The 17,316-nt window shown below is 62.7% G+C and overlaps 3 gene segments (V, D, J or C); all 3 read right to left on the reverse strand.

The window, feature by feature from the left end:
• Nucleotides 1-17,316, reverse strand: part of LOC123793498 (Ig alpha-1 chain C region-like) — a 159,256-nt gene that overhangs the window by 63,334 nt on the left and 78,606 nt on the right.
• Nucleotides 1-17,316, reverse strand: part of LOC123793501 (Ig gamma chain C region-like) — a 131,420-nt gene that overhangs the window by 35,829 nt on the left and 78,275 nt on the right.
• On the reverse strand, nt 144-5,083 carry LOC123793502 (Ig gamma chain C region-like). The segment is given in 5 exon segments: nt 144-621; nt 730-1,047; nt 1,183-1,224; nt 1,511-1,789; nt 5,017-5,083. Coding segments are annotated over 5 exon segments (1,020 nt in total).

Genomic DNA, 17,316 nt, shown 5'->3' on the forward strand with positions numbered 1-17,316 from the left:
CAGACCTGCCCACTCGGGGTCCAGGCCCCCGTGAGTCCTGCTCTCTGTCACCAGTGGTGACCCCTTAGCCTGGGAGCCGGCCTGTCTGTGCCGCCCAGAGGCCCGGGTGTCCTGAGCCTGCCTCGGAAAGAACCATGACAGCGTCGCAGGGTCCCAGGGCAGTGCTGGGTGCTTTATTTCATGCAGGGGTGCCTGCCCGGGAGGTATGTACACAGGGGTGGGGGCTGCGGCGTCCTCGTGGGACCCCGAGAGCCCATGGGTGGGGGGCTTGCAGGGGTGCCGGGAGTGTTACTCATTTACCCGGAGACTGGGAGATGGATTTCTGTGTGTGGTGGTTGTGTAGGGCTTCATGCATGACCGCACACGTGAAGACATCTCCGCGTTGCCAGCGGTTCTTGTCCACCGAGAGCTTGCTGTAGAGGAAGTAGGTCCCATCCGCGTCCAGCTGGGGCGGGGTTGTTCGGATATTGGTCTCTGGCACCTGCTGTCCATTGCTCTGCCACTCGACATCAATGTCAGGTGGGTAGAAGTCTTTGACCAGGCAGGTCACGCTGACTGTGGTCTTGATCATCTCGTCCCGGGGTGGCGGCAGGACGTACACATTGGGCTGTTGGGCCTGCCCTGTGGGTCAGAGGTCAGCACACATGGTCACTCCGAGGATGAAGGGCTGGTCTTGGTCTGCAAGGCCCCCACCCCGGACCCTCCCTGCACCCCCACCCTGCTGCCCACCTCTGGCCTTGGAGATGGTCTTCACGATGGGGGATGGGAGGGCTTTGTTGTTGACCTTGCAGGTGAACTCCTTCCCCTTGAGCCAGTCCTGGTGCTGGATGGGAAGGACACTGACCACACGGTAGGTGCTGTTGAACTGCTCCTCGCGTGGATTCGTCTTGGCCGTGCGCACCTCCTGGTCACCCACGAACCAGCTGATCTGGACCTCAGAGTCTTCTAGGTCCACCACCACACATGTGACCTCAGGGGTTCGGGTAATGGAGAGGGTGTCCTTGGCTTTCGGGGGGAAGATGAAGACCGAAGGCCCTCCCGAGAAATCTGGGATGGTAAGGGAGAGAGAGTGCAGGGGTCAGCGTGTGGGTGGGCTTCCTCTTGAACATCCATTCCCCCCACCAGGCTGTGGTGTGTGTGGGCCATCTGCTTGGGGTGGAGAGCGAGGCCCTGCTGACTCACCTGGACATTTGGGACATTCCTTGCAGAGACATTTTTTGGGCACTGTGGAGAGAGCAGACTGGGGGTTACTGGGAGCCTGGGGTGGGGACAGGTTGGGGTGGGTGTAGGCAAGGACCAGGTCTTGGGGGGTTCCCAGACCAGGGACTGCAGTGGGGGTAAGCTGCCTGTGCTTGCAGTGGGCCAGGCAGCAACACCCAGAGGACCTCCCAGAATTGGGGGCCTTCAGGTGGGAGAGACAGCGGTACCTCCCCTGTGCCCTGGGATGCAGCGGGCCAGCTGACCTGGCCTGTCTCCCAGTGGACACCCTCCCTGATGCCCGCCCTCTCACCTGTCTTTTCCACCCTGGTATTACTGGCCGGATGGGCCACGGTGCAGGTGAAGGTGTCACTGGGCCACTGGCTGGAGGGCACTGTTACCATGCTGCTGAGAGAATAGAGCCCTGAGGACTGCAGGACGGACGGGAAGGTGGTCACGGAGCCGGAGTTCCAGGACACGGTCACTGGCTCGGGGAAGTAGCCGGACACCAGGCAGGCCAGGGCCACTGTGGAGCCGGTCGTGGCCCCGCAGCCGGAGGCCAGTGGGAAAACCGATGGGGCCGTGGTGGAGGCTGCAAGAGAGGAGGCTGTGTGAGCACCGGGGTCTCACCCCTGCCAGGGTCAGGGCAGGACAGCAGCTGCCCAGGCCTGGGGTATCCCTGGGCCCAGCGCCCATGTGCTTCCTGGACGTCTCCAGACCAGCTGCCTGGCTTAGTTCTCTGGGGCCACAGGTGCCAGACTCATCAACCCGGTCAGCGCTGGGTGACCACCTGGGTCAGAGTCCTGTGGGCCTCAGGCTTTGGGTCCCCACCCAGGCTTCCTCTGGGTGTCCAGCCTGACCAAGCCCTCTGTCTGAGCCCTGACCTGTGGCCCCTGCTCGCAGCCAGCTCCTGCTGGTCCCCTAAGCCCACTGCCCTGCTGTCCCCTCCTGATTCTGCCTTGGACGAGGGGAAACGTGCCTCCACCCACTGCCCGTGACCCTCAGCCCGGGGCCCTCATCAAGGCCTGCCGACTGGACTGCAGACCCCACATCTTCTGGGTCGGCTGTGCAGCCAAAGCAGCCAGGCCCCAGCCCCTGTTCCTGCCCTGAACCCGCTGGTCCCTCCTCAGGTCTTCCTGGCATGGCCTCCTAAGCTCACTGAGGGCCCTTCCCATCAGTGCCCCAGGCCTTGGCCATCCCTGCTCTGGGGTCTGTCCAGCTCCTTGCCGTCCCCAGAGTCCTCCTTCAGCCGATGTCTTCCCTGAGCCTGTCTGACCCTCAGCGTGGTGGAGGGGAGCCTTGCCGTGCCCTGGCTGTCCTCCCCTGCGTGGTGCCAGCACCCCAGGGCACCTCAGACCCCCAACCCCAGCCAGGCCTATGCTCTCTGACCCAGATCCCCTCTGCTGAGGCCGAGGGTCCTGCCTGACGTCCCATCCCACCCACACCCCAGGCTTGCAGCCCTGCCTCTAGCTCCGATCCGGCCCCTGATTCTCTCCTCCACTGGGCCCACTGCCCCGTGCTTCCCCGCTGGCTTGGGCGTGTCAACCCTCTGTTCCTCGGCCCCAAGAGCGTCAGGCACAGGACTCAGGCCCTGGGACAAAGACCTGTGGTCACCCTCGGCCCCTCAAAGGTGGCCACTCCTGCCCCTTCTGCCCCAGAGACCTTCTCAGCCAGGCTCTAGTCTCCACCCTAACGTGTCCACCCGGCCCGGCCAGCTCACCCTGTACCGCATGTGCAGGGACGCTCACCTGGGCCCGAGCCCTCAGCTGTCTCTGTCCCCTGCACCTGCTCAGCTCACAGCAGGTCCAAGCTCCTGTGAGCTCAGTCCTTCTGCCTTCATACCCGGAGCCCTCCGGGGGCAGCTCTGTCGCCCCTGCCCTCCCAGCTCCCTGGTCACTGCAAAAGCCCTGCCTGCTCCCCTGTGCCCCTGGGGCAGCCCCCTGCCCCTCCTGCTCTCCCACCTCCCCTCTTCACCTGCAAGAACTCTGCCTGCTCCGGTGCACCCCTGACAGCCCCCTGCCCCTCCTGCTCTCCCACCTGCCCCTGCTCACCTGCAAGAGCTCTGCCTGCTTCCCTGAGCCCCTGGAGCAGCCCCCTACCCCTCCTGCTCTCCCACCTGCCCCTGCTCACCTGCAAGAGCTCTGCCTGCTCCCCTGAGGTCCTGGGGCAGCCCCCTACCCCTCCTGCTCTCCCACCTCCCCTGCTCACCTGCAGGAGCTCTTCCTGCTCCCCTGAGCCCATGGAGCAGCCCCCTGCCCCTCCTGCTCTCCCACCTCCCATGCTCACCTGCACAGGCTCTGCCTGTTTCCCTGAGCCCCTGGGGCAGCCCCCCACCCCTTCTGCTCTCCCACCCGCCCCTGCTCACCTGCACAGGCTCTGCCTGCTCCCCTGAGCCCCTGGGGCAGCCCCCTGCCCCTCCTGCTCTCCCACTGGCCCCTGCTCACCTGCACAGGCTCTGCCTGTTTCCCTGAGCCCCTGGGGCAGCCCCCCACCCCTCCTGCTCTCCCACCCGCCCCTGCTCACCTGCAGGAGCTCTGCCTGCTCCCCTGAGCCCCTGGGGCAGCTCCCTACCCCTCCTGCTCTCCCACCCTGCCCTCCTCACCTGCACAAGCTCTGCCTGCTCCCCTGAGCCCCTGGGGCAGCCCCCTGCCCCTCCTGCTCTCCTATCCGCCCCTGCTCACCTATACAAGCTCTGCCTGCTCCCCTGAGGTCCTGGCGTAGCCCCCTGCCCCTCCTGCTCTCACACCCTCCCCTCCTCACCTGCAAGAACTCTGCCTGCTCCCGTGCACCCCTGACAGCCCCCTGCCCCTCCTGCTCTCCCACCCGCCGCTGCTCATCTGCAGGAGCTCTGCCTGTTTCCCTGAGCCCCTGGGGAAGCCCCCTGCCCCTCCTGCTCTCCCATCCGCCCCTGCTCACCTGCACGAGCTCTGCTGGCTGCCTTGAGCTCCTGGCCCATCTCCTGCTTGTGTTGCCCTGTCAGGCCCTTGCTCACCTCCAGCTGGTCTTCCCTAGTCCTTGGAGCTCATGGACCACAGCAGCCCCCTGCCCCTCCAGCCCTATGGTCTTTCCCACACAGGTCCCTGAGCTCAGCCCCAGACTTCCTTGTGTCCCTAGGCCTCCCTGGCCTCTGCCTCCCGTCCCAGACCCTTTAGCCCAGGTCAGGCCTCTGACGCCGACACCTGGGGCTCCTGCAGCTGTTGAGCTCCCTGCTCAGCCTCTGTGCTGTCTGGGCTCTGAGCCCACGGGAGCCTTGCCAGGCCCTCCTGCTCTGCTCTGCTCTTGTCCTATTCATGGGATGCAGCCCAGGGTCCCATAGGCAGCTCCTCTGACCCTGTCATGGGGCTTCAGCTGGTTCCCTTGGCCTGGACAGGACCATTAGCCCACTTGGTGGCCTCTGCATCCCCTGTGCTGAGCCAGCCCCTCCCTGTGTCCTCACCTCAGACCCATCTGTCCGCCTTGGCATTCGTCCTACAGTGGTCAGGCTGGTCCAGCCCCTGGGCTGCCAGCACCGGTGGGTAAGGGCAACCCTCAGGCTTCTGTCGACCGTGCCTGTCATGGTTGGACGGTCCCCGTCCTGGGTTCCTTCATCAGCGTTGGTGCGTCCAGCAGTGTTGGCGTGGGTGAGCCCCTCCCCTGCCTCCCTCGTGCCTGCCCTGGGTTGGTGCCACGGACCCCGGGCAGCCTGCCTTCCCTGTGTTGCTTCAGCTGCTCCAGCCCCTGCATGGGGTCCTGAGGGCCTGGTCTCCCGTCAGCTCCTGTAGCTGGTTCTGCTATCCCACCTCACTCCCGCGGTCCGGGCTCCGTGCAGACCCCACTCACCATGGTCGCAACTGTGGAAGCGGCTCCCCTGCAGGCATGCTCGCCCCTGCATGCTGCCTCCTCCCTGCCGTGGTCCAGGCACACGTGGCTGAGCTCTGTGCCCACAGCCCTGCTTCCTAGCGTCCAGGCAGCCCCGGGAAGACTAAGAACAGGATTGAAACCAAGAGGCATGGTTTGCTTCCTGAAGTTCCCTTTTTTTCTGGGTGTTTTCTGTCTCAGAGGGCCTGGGGGGAGTCCGGGCACGGCCAAGGCTTCCCCAGGTGGGCGTGTGGGGTGGGGTGTGGCGGGTGCCCGGGGGCCCAAGGGAGAGCAGAGGAACCTCCCACCATGTGCTGCTCTTGCTCTCTGCCTCCTGCAGGGATATGCCTGCTTCCTGTTCCCCTGCAGACGAGTCCACCCTGCTCTCAGCTGAGCCCTGAGCTGCCCCAGCCCTGGTGGGCTCCTCCTTGTGCCCCGGCCGACCCGCAGCCTGGGCGCACACGGTCCCAACCGTAGTCTGCGGACCAGCCCCGGGCTTGTCCTGTCCACACAGCAGGTTGGTCCCCCAGGTAGAGTTCTGTCCACCTCGGGCTCTGTCCATGGCTGCAGCTCGAAATTACGTGACCTCAAAGTGCATGTTTGGAGGGCGGCGTGTCTGAAGCCGCCGTGGCCCGGGTCCCCTCAGCCAGTGGAAACCGTGGCAGCAACCTCTGTGGGTCTCGCCGTGCCCCCCGAAGCAGAGCTGGGAGGCCCGTGGGAGGGTCTGCCCTTGCCCCCCGACTCCCCTGATCTGGGAGCCTGTGTGGTTGGAACGCCCCCCGCCCACCGGAAGCGCGTGGGCCGGCGGCTCCCCCTGGGCCTGCCCTGCGGCCCAGTGCCGGTCTGTCCACGCCTTTTAGAGTCTCCAGGAGAAAGAAGGAGCGATTTGCTCGAGGGCACGTGGGGGCTGCCCGGGACACCTGCCTGCAGCTGTTAGACCGTGTCTGGAGAAGGAAGGCCTCGCACGGGCTTTTGGACTTCCTTGCCCCGCCAATGCTCCGGAGCGTGCCGGGTAGCACGGAGGCAGGGATCCGGAGTGTGCGTGGAGGAGCGCAGGAGGAGGGGCCTGCCGAGTGTGGTAGGGACAGCGGGGTCTCCCTCGGACACCGATTTGGAAGGCGGGTGCGCAGTGCACGCGTGGGGGCCGGACTTCGGGCCTCGGGGGAGAGCAGCCTGTGCCCCTTCGTGCTGACGGGGAGAGAAATCCACCGTGGCTTCCCTTCCGCGTCAGGCCGCTGGGGTTTTCTCTCTTCGGGATTGACGGGGGCAGAATCCGTATGGGCTCCCGAAAGCAGCTCCTCTTCCAAGCAGTGGCCGTGGGCTTGGATAGTGGATATTCCCCCCACTGGGAAGCGAGTGTTCTGTGGCGAAGGTGGAGCAGGGCTCCCGCGGCCAAGGCCCCCGCACGCCAGCCTCCTCAGGCCCGTTCCTGAGGAGCCGCCCGGGCCCTCAGCCCCCGTGGGCACATGTGGACCCCACTCTGGCCGCGGCGTCCCGAGTCAGGGGCCGGCTGGAGAAGGCTCCACGCTGCCCCATCCCCATGCACCACGTCCGGGAAGCACGCTAACCACGAGGGCAGAGGAGGCGTTTCCGGGCTTGGGCGGCAGGGCGAGGAGGGGACGGGGAGCAGAGGGAGCTTCTGTGGAGGGGGATTGCTGCGGAGGCAAGGAGATGGGGCAGCTCGACCGGGCAGCACCACGGACAGTGCCCTGCAGGCCGGGGCCCGGGCGGGGGGGCACGGGGTGCCTTGGTCAGGCTCACCGTCGGGGCCACCACAGGTGCTGAGCCCAGCGGCAACCGTGGGCTTCGGCGCCCCGGGATCTGCTTAGGCCGGCTCAGCGTTGGTAGCAAACGTAGCGTGACGCGAGCGCGTCGTCCCGGCGGAGTCTGGGACATGGAAGGCTCCGGGGTGTGTGGAAACGCTCGTCCGTGCTCCTTGTCTGTAACCGAAACTTGTGTGAAGGAACACGGCCTTCCGGTCGTAAGAGAAGGAAGTCACGGGGGTGACGGCACAGTGATGGCGGAGTGGGGACGGGTGCTGCCTGCACTTTCCGAGGGGAGCGTGAGTCATGTGTAGACTTGTGTAGACTTGGGCCATCACCAGGAAGTAAGGAAGGAGATTGGATGTGCACTTTGTTCTCATCGACTGGAACCGTCCACGGGTCAGCGTCCGCGCCCGGCGTGACCCAGCCCCTTCCATGGGTCAGCGTCCACGCCTGGCGTGACCCAGCGCCTTCCACGGTTCAGGGTCTGTGCCCGACGTGACCCAGCCCCTTCCACGGGTCAGGGTCTGCGCCGGCGTGACCCAGCCCCTTCCACGGGTCAGGGTCCGTGCCCGGTATGACCCAGCGCCTTCCACAGGTCAGCGTCCATGCCTGGTGTTACCCAGCGCCTTCCACGGGTCAGGGTCTGTGCCCGGCGTGACCCAGTGCCTTCCACGGGTCAGGGTCTGTGCCCGGCGTAACCCAGCGCCTTCCACGGGTCAGGGTCCGTGCCCGGCGTGACCCAGCGCCTTCCACGGGTCAGCGTCCATGCCTGGCGTTACCCAGCGCCTTCCACGGGTCAGGGTCACCTCTGGGCTTCTGTACCCACTCTTCCCTCCCGTGTCTCCATCTTCATGGGGCTTCTCCTCTGTCTGTGTCTCTCCTCCCCAGCCTCTTGTAAGGACACCTACCATCAGATTTAGGGGCTGGACCATCTCACCTGAAGGTCCTTAACGTCAATCACATCGGCAAACACCCTTTTGCAAAGGAGGTCGCATTCACAGGTTGCAGGGATTAGGCAGTGGACATAGCTTTTGGGGTCAGCATTGAGCCCACTGTGCTGGGTTCATAACAGAAGGAAAGCAAGTGGGTCTGTGGGACCCTGAGAAGGGAGCCCCTTCCTGCTGGGAGGGACCGTGAAGGCAGCATCCCTGGCAGTGTCCACCCTGCGGCCTGCTCTCAGGCTGTGATCCCCTTGTGCCAGGACCCCGCTGGCCCTCCTGACCGGTGACAGACACACTGGCCTCCCAGGCTTGTGGGAGATGCATTCTGCCATGTGCAACGGCCTCTGGCTCTCAGGGCCGGTGTGAGGGAGCCCTTGTTTTCCTTGTGCTGGGGTCCACGGGCCAGGTCTCCTGACCTGGGGCACCAGTCGAAGAAGGAAGACAGTCAGCTCTGCCCTTGGGGGACCGTCAGTCCAGGAGATGGGAGGAAGGCACCCAGGCCTGAGTTCGGAGAACCTTGCTGGTGGGTGTGGGTCTTGTCAGCTCCAAATGAACAAAACTCCCTTAAAATTGCATTATTTCTATCATCTATCTATCATCTATCTATTATCTATCTATCTATCTATCTATCTATCTATCTATCTATCTATCTATCATCTATCTATCATCTATCTATCTATCATCTATCATCTATCTATCTATCTATCTATCTATCTATCTATCTATCTATCTAATCTATCATCTATCTATCATCTCTCCATCCATCCACGTATTATCTATCTTCTATTTGTATCTATCTATCATCTTTCTATCAATCATATATCTATCATCATCATCTATCTATCATCTATCTATATACATGTATCTATCTATCCATTTAGCTACGTATCTATCATCTGTCCATCCATCCATCCATCTATCTATACTTCTATCATCTATCTATCTATCTATCTATCTATCTATCTATCTATCTATCATCTATCTATCATCTCTCCATCCATCCACGTATTATCTATCTTCTATTTGTATCTATCTATCATCTGTCTATCCAACCATCCATCAGTCCATCCATCTAACCATCTCTCTCCATCTAGCTATCTCTCTATCTATCTATGTGTAGTTTTGGGCGTTATCCAGGTTCCAGGTCCGTGGTACTTTCCTCCCCCCTTGCTGTGCTCTCATGGGCCCTAGAGCCCGTGGGGAGAATACAGGGCATGTTCTAGCATGCACCCCCTTTTAAAAACTGTAAGGGAGAAGGAGAAGCATTTTCCTGGAGGCCCAGTGAGGACAGCCCTGGGACCCGCGCTGGCCCTGGCAGCAGCATTTAGGGCAGGGTTTCTCCCATCGGAGGTACAGATCTTCGTGACCAAGGACATTCCAGAAAGCTCCAGATCATCTCTTGTTGCGTCTGTGCGAGGCTGCATGGCTCCGACGTTGTGAGGACTTATCTGGATGTTTCCTGCAGGTTGTCCACAGCCAAAGCTGACATGCAGAGTGTGCTGGGGGCAGAGATGGAGCCCCTGCTCTGAGGTCTGGTCACATCCCTGTGACTCTGGTCCCAGTTAGAGTAGAGCCTGGCTGGGTGCTCCAGAATGGCCTTAAAGCTGAAAATCTCCTTTATTTGATCAGTGTGGGGTGGGTTTCCTGAGACGGCGTGTGTCCCTGCATGAGTGCCGGGTGGGGCCGTGCCGTGGCCTCGTCCTGTTTTCAGCCCGCACCCCTGCTTCCCTGATGTTCTATTTAGACCAAACCCTCCAGGTCTGGGAATGAGCCTCGGAGCTGTCGGGTCCTGGGAGTTGTGCCCCGGGCGGGAGGCCAGCGGCCAAGGTCCGACCCCCGTCAGCCTGCACGCTAGCCTCGCTCACTTCCCTCCCTGGTCCGGGACCGAGTCCGCCTCTGAGTCTGTGTGACAAGCGTCAGGGATGGAGCCTGTCTCCAGAGGGCCGTCCCCACGTGTGGAATCTCCCGTCCAGAGGACTGGGGATTTGTGCGCTGGACGTGTGGCCACGGGCCCTGAGCCGTGGTACCTACAGTTCACGCGCCCCAGACAGGGCCCAGAGGGCGCCCCGGGCTGCTCACGTCTTTCCTTGTCTTGGGTCCTGAGCACTCTTGGTAGATGAGGGAATCCTGCCTCTCATCACGCGTGTTCACATAGTCTCCCCGTTTCTAGTGGACTTTGCAGAGACCCGAGTGGGACGGGGTCTCCAGGCCGGGAAACCACCTCTTTCTTCTGAGAGGGGCGCAGCCTCAAGCCCAACACTGCCTGGCCAGCTGGCCGTCTGTCCCGCACCTTGGCTCCTGCGTTCCGGGCTCTTCAGGCCTCTTCTTGAGGACGGCGGTGGCCAGCCCCCGACAGCTCTTGCTTTGTGTCTCGCTCAGCTCATGGGGACCTCCAGGCTGGCTGGCGGGATGGGGGCCCAGGCTTGGTCTGTGTGTGTGCGCTCAGGGGGTGGACAGCTGGGGGGACGACCGGCGGTCCCTGGAGGCCCATGGTGGCTCTGGGCTTGGTGCTTGTGCAGCTGTGTTCCTATGGCCTCCTGCGCTGACCACGGAAGTAGCTGCTTTGGGTGTGTCCAGGGGAGACCGTGCCTTTCATGTCGGCGTGGGAAAGGGTGGTGAGTCTTGGCTGGAGACCAGGAGAGCAGGTGCAAGGGACTGAGCTGGGTGCCTCTGGGGGTGTCAAAGGGACAGTCGCAGGGAGCAGCCGGCTGGCCACCTGGGCCTTCTGCTCCCTTCCCTCTGGACGCTTGTCCACATCGTTGGGGGGGCCCGCCCCCCAGCCCCACAGGTCGGTGGATACCTCTCCCAAAGCGTGCTCGGGCGGCATGGGATTTGTAAAAAGGAACTTTACTGAGGGACTCAAAAGGAAGGCAACAGGGCTGCCAAGCTCGGAGTGAGAGGGGAGGCCAGGGTGGATGGGGTTGGGCGCTGCTGGCTGAGGCGGGACCCCTGGGAAGCTCCTTCTGCTGGGAGACCCCTCCTCCCACCCCAGGAGTCCTGGCCACAGCCCCGAGCCGTCCCGTGGCTTCTCCCCAGCAGCTCTTCTCTGTCCTGGCATTGTGCAGGGTGGGAGCTGCCAGTGGCCGGCAGGAGGGCTGGGCAGGGGCCCGGGGCTGGGCAGGGGCAGGGCACTTGGACCCGGTGCCGGGGAGGTGGGAGTCAGTGTGGGAGCCGAGGTCCCGCACTGGACTTGGACTGTGAGTCCCGGTTTGGCTCTGGACTCTGAGTGGTGGGCGGGCCATGGGCTTCCCCCTCCCTGTGCTCTGGGGGCTGTTCCGTGAGAGCAGAAGTAGCCCTGACCCCCAGGACCAGGGAGAGCCCAGGGGCCAGCACCCGTGCCCAGCTCAGGTCACTGCGTGGGAGGGGCTTGTCCCAGAGCGGGCTGGGGTCGGGGCTGTGATTGGCAGGTGCCCGTGGGGCCTGGGGCCTTGGAGCTGAGCTGGAGCCGTCTGCGTGTCTGCGTGCTGGTCAGCGTGTGTTGGCTGTGGCCTCGCCTCCCACGGCGGGCAAGCTGACCGCCTGCGACACGGGGAGGGGAAAGCAGGGCCTCGTTGCTCTGTGCCCGGGCCTAGTCTGCGGGCCGCACGACGTTGGCGTAGTCTCGGCTGGCCTGGGGCTTCTCCTGCAGGACGGCGGCCAGGACCCACCTCACCTGGGGGCAGGGCACGCGCGTGAGGACGGCTCCTTCGGGCGCGCTCCCTCCCTCCGGGCCTGCCCCGCCCTGGCCGCGGGCCTCCAGGCTCCCACCTTGAACAGGCTGGCGGTGGCTCCATAGCTGACGCTGACCAGGAAGAGGATGACGAAGACCAGCAGGCTGGCCCACAGCTCGTCCAGCTCCGTGCTCTCGGCGGCATCCGCACAGAGCTCCTGGAGCTCCAGCTCTGCGGGCACGGGCCGGTCAGCCGGCCCCGGCGCAGCCTCCGCACGGGCTGGTGGGGACGGCAGGCCTGGCCCCCCACCCCGAGGAGGGGAGAGCATCATGACGCCCTGGCCTCCGCCGTCCTGCTGGTGGCTGCAGTGGCAGGCCGGCCAGTCCAGCCGCCCAGCCCACCCGCTCTGCATCCGGCCCTGGTGGCCGGGGTCCGATGCCCCGCGGGGCTGCAGGTGTGGCAGGGACCCGCTCTCTGTGGGTCCCCACCCGCAGCCCTGGCCCAGACCGCCCAGCGGCTCTGCTATCCCTGCACGGCCCGTGGCCCCCGGCCCGTCCCCCAGCCCCGTCCCCACTCAGTGTTACTCCCGCCAGCCTGAGGACCTCTGTGACGTGTACACGCATTTGCAGCCTGCCCGGAGCCCTGAGGGGCTCAGCTGTGTAGCCGAGCTCACAGGACCTGGGGTAGCCCCGCGAATCCATGACGTGGGTGCTCCGGGGGGCTGGCTGGTCCGTGCGGACCTCGCGGAGGCCCGAGGTGCCCAGAGCTGCCCCCGGCCCTATCCCGGGCCCCCGGTGTCCCCGGGCTCCTCCTCCCTGGCCCACCGTCCCCTGCACAGTGGGCTTCCACGCTGATGAGTGAGGGTGTGGCGTGTGCATGGCCCTGGGGCTCCCGCGTGGCGCGTCGGAGCCGGGTGCCTCCGACCTTGTGTGCGCGGAGTGTGGGCCAGGTGTGTGCCGCTTTTCACATGGACGTGTGTGTGTGTGTGTGTGTGTGTGTGTGTGTGTGTGAGCACGGCTGGAACACGGGGCCTAGGGCTGTCGGAGACTTGCACACAGGCGTGGTGACGGCAGGGGTGGGCTTGGAGCCTGGCTCTGGCCCCTCAGCCTCCTGCCCTGGGATGGGGCCTGTGGCCTGTTTGGGGTGTGGTGCAGGTCTGCCCGGGCCAGCCCATTCCCGCATAGCTCGGTGCAGCTGTGCCCAGCTCAGCAGGGAGCAGCTCAGCTTGGCCAGCATGGGTGGAGGGGAGCTCTGCCTCAGTGCTCTGACTCAAAATGGGGTGGGAACCCCCATGGGGCCTCAGCAGCCCTGGAAGTTCCTCTTTCTTTATGCTCTTAGGGAGTCTGTCAGCAACGTCAAGGTTGTACATGAGGCCCCTGTGCCGTGGACGCAGTGGGCTCCTGTCCGTGGTCCCTGCTGCCCAGCTGTGGTCTCTGTCCCTCGATGGCCGGCTGACTCGGTGCCCTGCGACACACACTGCTGGTCACTGGGGTGCCCCAGGAAGGGGGGTCACGGGCACGAGAAGCCACAGCCTCGTGGCCACATGCCTGAGACGTTGATGCAGGGTTCCTTGTGGCACGTTCCCTTGTTCCTGTGTCCCACTGCCTGGAGGAGAGGCTCTGGGGGTGAGTGTGCCGGGCATGAGTCCCCTGGGGACAGGCAGCCCCCCCCCGGCCAGGCGTCCCACTGGCAGGGGATCTCGGCCATTGCCCGCACACTCCTTCCCGAGTCCGTGTCCTGCAGCCGGGCTCTTCCTGGGGCTGCACCCGGGCGGTGCATCCAGGGAGGGCCGGCCGGGACCGTGGGCAGGCTGGACCGGCTGTGAGGCTGGCCGGTGGCTCTGGAGGACGGCTGTTGTGCCGCAGCCCGGGGTGCACTGTGCCGTGGGTGTGTTCTGTGGGTGTTCACCACGGGGGGCATGGACGGGCATCTGGCTCGGGTGTGCTGGGGCAGCTGTGAAGCACTGGGCTGGGCCTCACCCTCACGGTGCACTCATGTCCTGCAGGCCTGTGCGTGCCCACAAACCCCTGCCTGCCAGCCTGGGCACACACGCAGGGGAGGCCACGGGGACCTGCCAACCCCGTTCACAGCGTGAGTTCCTGCGAGGCCTTGTGCCGAGTTTCGCAGCGGGACACATCAGGATCCCTCCCTCCTGACCCAGGATGCCCAGGGCCAGCAGTCCCCATGCGGGAGGCTGCGTGGAGGTGGCCTTGTCAGTCCTGGTGCCCTCGGAGGGCCATTCGGGCTCATTCAGAAGACGTGGACATGCTGCCGTGGGGTTCGGCTGGGTGGCATGGGGCAGAGCCAGGGCTCTGGGAGGCCTGGACATGAGGCCTGGGAGAGACAGGGCCCAGCCCGACCTCCCTGCCCCCCAGGGCAGTGTGTCCCGGTCTGTCCCACCCCGCCCTTGGCCCTGGGGACAGGTGCTGCGTGGGAGGCAGAGGGGGGAGCGCCCAGTTCCTTGGAAGGGCCCACGATTCTGAGAGAAACCACAGGGCAGGCAGAGCCCCACCCCGGAGCCTGCTGCCCCCGTGGGCCCAGGGCTGGTGCTGCCAGGCCCTGCAGCCTGCTCATAGGGGAGCAGGCTGGGCTCGGGCTCCGCTGGCAGCCCTGGCCACCCTGGCGTCCCCCTACTCCTTCTTCCCCTGGTGTGGGGCCGAGGGCTCCGTGCCCAGCCGGTCTCCTGACTCTATGCTGAAGGTGCAGGATGCATCCTCCTGCTGCTGGTGGGCCCTGTCTGCATCTGTCTGAACTTGCTGTTTCTTAGCTGTGTCTCTGTGCGTGTGTCTCTATGGGCATGTGAGCATGTGTGTACGTGGGAACCCGTGTGTGTGTGTGACGTGTGTCTCTATGTGCATGTGAGGATGTGTGTGCGTGGGAGCCCGTGTGTGTGTGTGCGTGTGTCTCTATGTGCATGTGAGCATGTGTGTGCGTGGGAGCCTGTGTGTGTGTGCCTGTGTCTCTATGTGCACGTGAGCATGTGTGTGCATGGGAGCCCGTGTGTGTGTGCCTGTGTCTCTATGTGCATGTGAGGATGTGTGTACGTGGGAGCCCGTGTGTGTGTGCGTGTGTCTGTACGTGCATGTGAGCATGTGTGTGCGTGGGAGCCTGTGTGTGTGTGCGTGTGTCTCTATGTGCACGTGAGCATGTGTGTGCGTGGGAGCCTGTGTGTGTGTGCCTGTGTCTCTATGTGCACGTGAGGATGTGTGTGCGTGGGAGCCTGTGTGTGTGTGTGCGTGTGTCTCTATGTGCATGTGAGCATGTGTGTGCGTGGGAGCCTGTGTGTGTGTGCCTGTGTCTCTATGTGCACGTGAGGATGTGTGTGCGTGGGAGCCTGTGTGTGTGTGCGTGTGTCTGTACGTGCATGTGAGCATGTGTGTGCGTGGGAGCCTGTGTGTGTGTGCGTGTGTCTGTACGTGCATGTGAGCATGTGTGTGCGTGGGAGCCTGTGTGTGTGTGCGTGTGTCTGTACGTGCATGTGAGCATGTGTGTGCGTGGGAGCTTGTGTGTGTGTGCGTGTGTCTCTATGTGTACATGAGCATGTGTGTGCGTAGGAGCCTGTGTGTGTGTGCGTGTGTCTGTATGTGCATGTGAGCATGTGTGTGCGTGGGAGCACGTGTGTGTGTGCGTGTGTCTCTATGTGCATGTGAGCATGTGTGTGCGTGGGAGCCTGTGTGTGTGTGCCTGTGTCTCTATGTGCACGTGAGCATGTGTGTGCGTGGGAGCCTGTGTGTGTGTGTGCCTGTGTCTCTATGTGCATGTGAGCATGTGTGTGCATGGGAGCCCGTGTGTCTGTGCATGTGTCTCTACATGCATGTGAGCATGTGTGGGCATGGGAGCCTGTGTCTGTGTGTGTGTGTGTGTCTCTATATGCATGTGAGCATGTGTGTGCGTGGGAGCCTGTGTGTGTGTGCGTGTGTGTCTATGTGCATGTGAGCATGTGTGTGCGTGGGAGCCTGTGTGTGTGTGCGTTTGTCTCTATGTGCACGTGAGCATGTGTGTGCGTGGGAGCCTGTGTGTGTGTGTGTGTGTGTCTCTATGTGCACGTGAGCATGTGTGTGCGTGGGAGCCTGTGTGTATGTGCGTGTCTCTGTACGTGCATGTGAGCATGTGTGTGTGTGGGAGCCCATGTGTGTATGTATGCCTGTGTGTCTCTATGTGCATGTGAGCATGTGTGTGCGTGGGAGCCCACGTGTGTATGTATGCCTGTGTGTCTCTATGTGCATGTGAGCATGTGTGTGTGTGGGAGCTTGTGTGTGTGTGTGCATGTGTCTCTGTGTGCATGTGAGCATGTGTGTGCATGGGAGCCTGTGTGTGTGTGCCTGTGTCTCTATGTGCATGTGAGCATGTGTGTGCATGGGAGCCCGTGTGTCTGTGCATGTGTCTCTACATGCATGTGAGCATGTGTGGGCATGGGAGCCTGTGTCTGTGTGCGTGTGTGTCTCTATGTGCATGTGAGCATGTGTGGGCGTGGGAGCCTGTGTCTGTGTGCGTGTGTGTCTCTATGTGCATGTGAGCATGTGTGTGCATGGGAGCCCATGTGCGTGTGTGTGCATATGTGTGCGTGTGTGTCTAAGTACATTGAGCATGTGTGTGGGCTCCTCGGTCTGTGTTTCAGAAGCTGGCCCTCTGTTCCTTGACTTCCTGGCTGCCATTCCTGCTGGGCCCTTCTTAGTTTCCTTACGGCTGCCCAGTCAAGGGATCAGCCCAGGGCTTGTGGAGCGTTTACATGCAGAATTTGGGGTTCCCCCTAGGTGGCTTCCTCTCCTGAATTCCCAGCAGCTCGTGAAGTGTGGCCCCGAGCCGCATGCCTTGGACCCGGGATGGCGGGGTTTCTGCCTGCCCTCTGGCTGCACCTGCCGCCCCACCGGGCTTTGCCTTCAGAACATCTTTGCAGGGAGCGATCTTCTCCAGTGTCGGCTTGCTTCTGGTGTTTCTCTACTGTCCTCAGACCTCTGCTGGCCGAGCAGTGTCTCCGGGTTATACTCGCTGCCTGCGACGTTCACTCCGGTAGAAGCTGCTCCATCGCTTTTGGAAGGAGAACCGCTTTCTCTCCTGCGGTTTCCCAGAAATGATCACTTCCTGTGTAACGGGGGGGGGGGGCCCAGCATCCTTCCCATATGTGTAACGGCCGTTCGGATCTGTTGTGAAACGTCTGTTCAATTCTCGTGTCCATTTCTCTCTCGACTTGTGTGATTTTGCCAACTGATTTGCAGGAGTGCTCTGTGCATCCTGGGCGTTCTGTCAATGACAAACGATTACAGGGATTGTTGTGCAAGACTCTGAATCGGACCCAAAGATGACCTCTTACGTCGTCAGTGGAAATCAAGGCCTTGTGTCCTACACCCTTCCAGGTGGGCTGATTCACTGGGGCTCTGAGCTTCTCACCGTCTTCGAGCTATCTTACAATCCCATGAGTTGTAGGCAATGCAAAGTGTCTTCTGGGGAAGCATGGTCCATTCTTCCTGTCTCCCAAGGAGCCAACCGGATGCCTTTGAAAGTGCAAAGAGTAGACATGCTTCTTAGCATTCTTGATTCAACGATAGGAATGAGATACTTTGATTCTACTGAATTAATGAGCTAAATAAACATTCGAAAGGCATTTGTTATGTGTCCATGTGGGAGTCAGGAGCATACCGTGTTTTGGAAACTATCCTGTAACGTGGCACACAGGTCTTCTCCCAGATGGCCCCAGTTCTCCTGGGTGCAGGAGGGTCTGTGTCCTGGGCGGGCAGGAGACCAGGTGCAGGGGAGCGGCCCCGGGGCAGCGGCACTGCTTCCTCCAGGGGCTCTAGTCAGGGTGCTCCCTGGGAATGTGGGGTCTTCTGTTAGGGGAGCCTCAGGACCCCGGTGCTCTCCACGCACGGCACTTGTCACGATGATCCTTACTTGTTTGTGGAATGAGTGACTTAACGTCTGCCTTTG

Source organism: Ursus americanus, chromosome 26 (genome assembly GCF_024610735.1).
Source record: "Ursus americanus isolate L20-20 chromosome 26, mUrsAme1.1.p, whole genome shotgun sequence".
Classification (NCBI taxonomy): Eukaryota; Metazoa; Chordata; class Mammalia; order Carnivora; family Ursidae; genus Ursus; species Ursus americanus.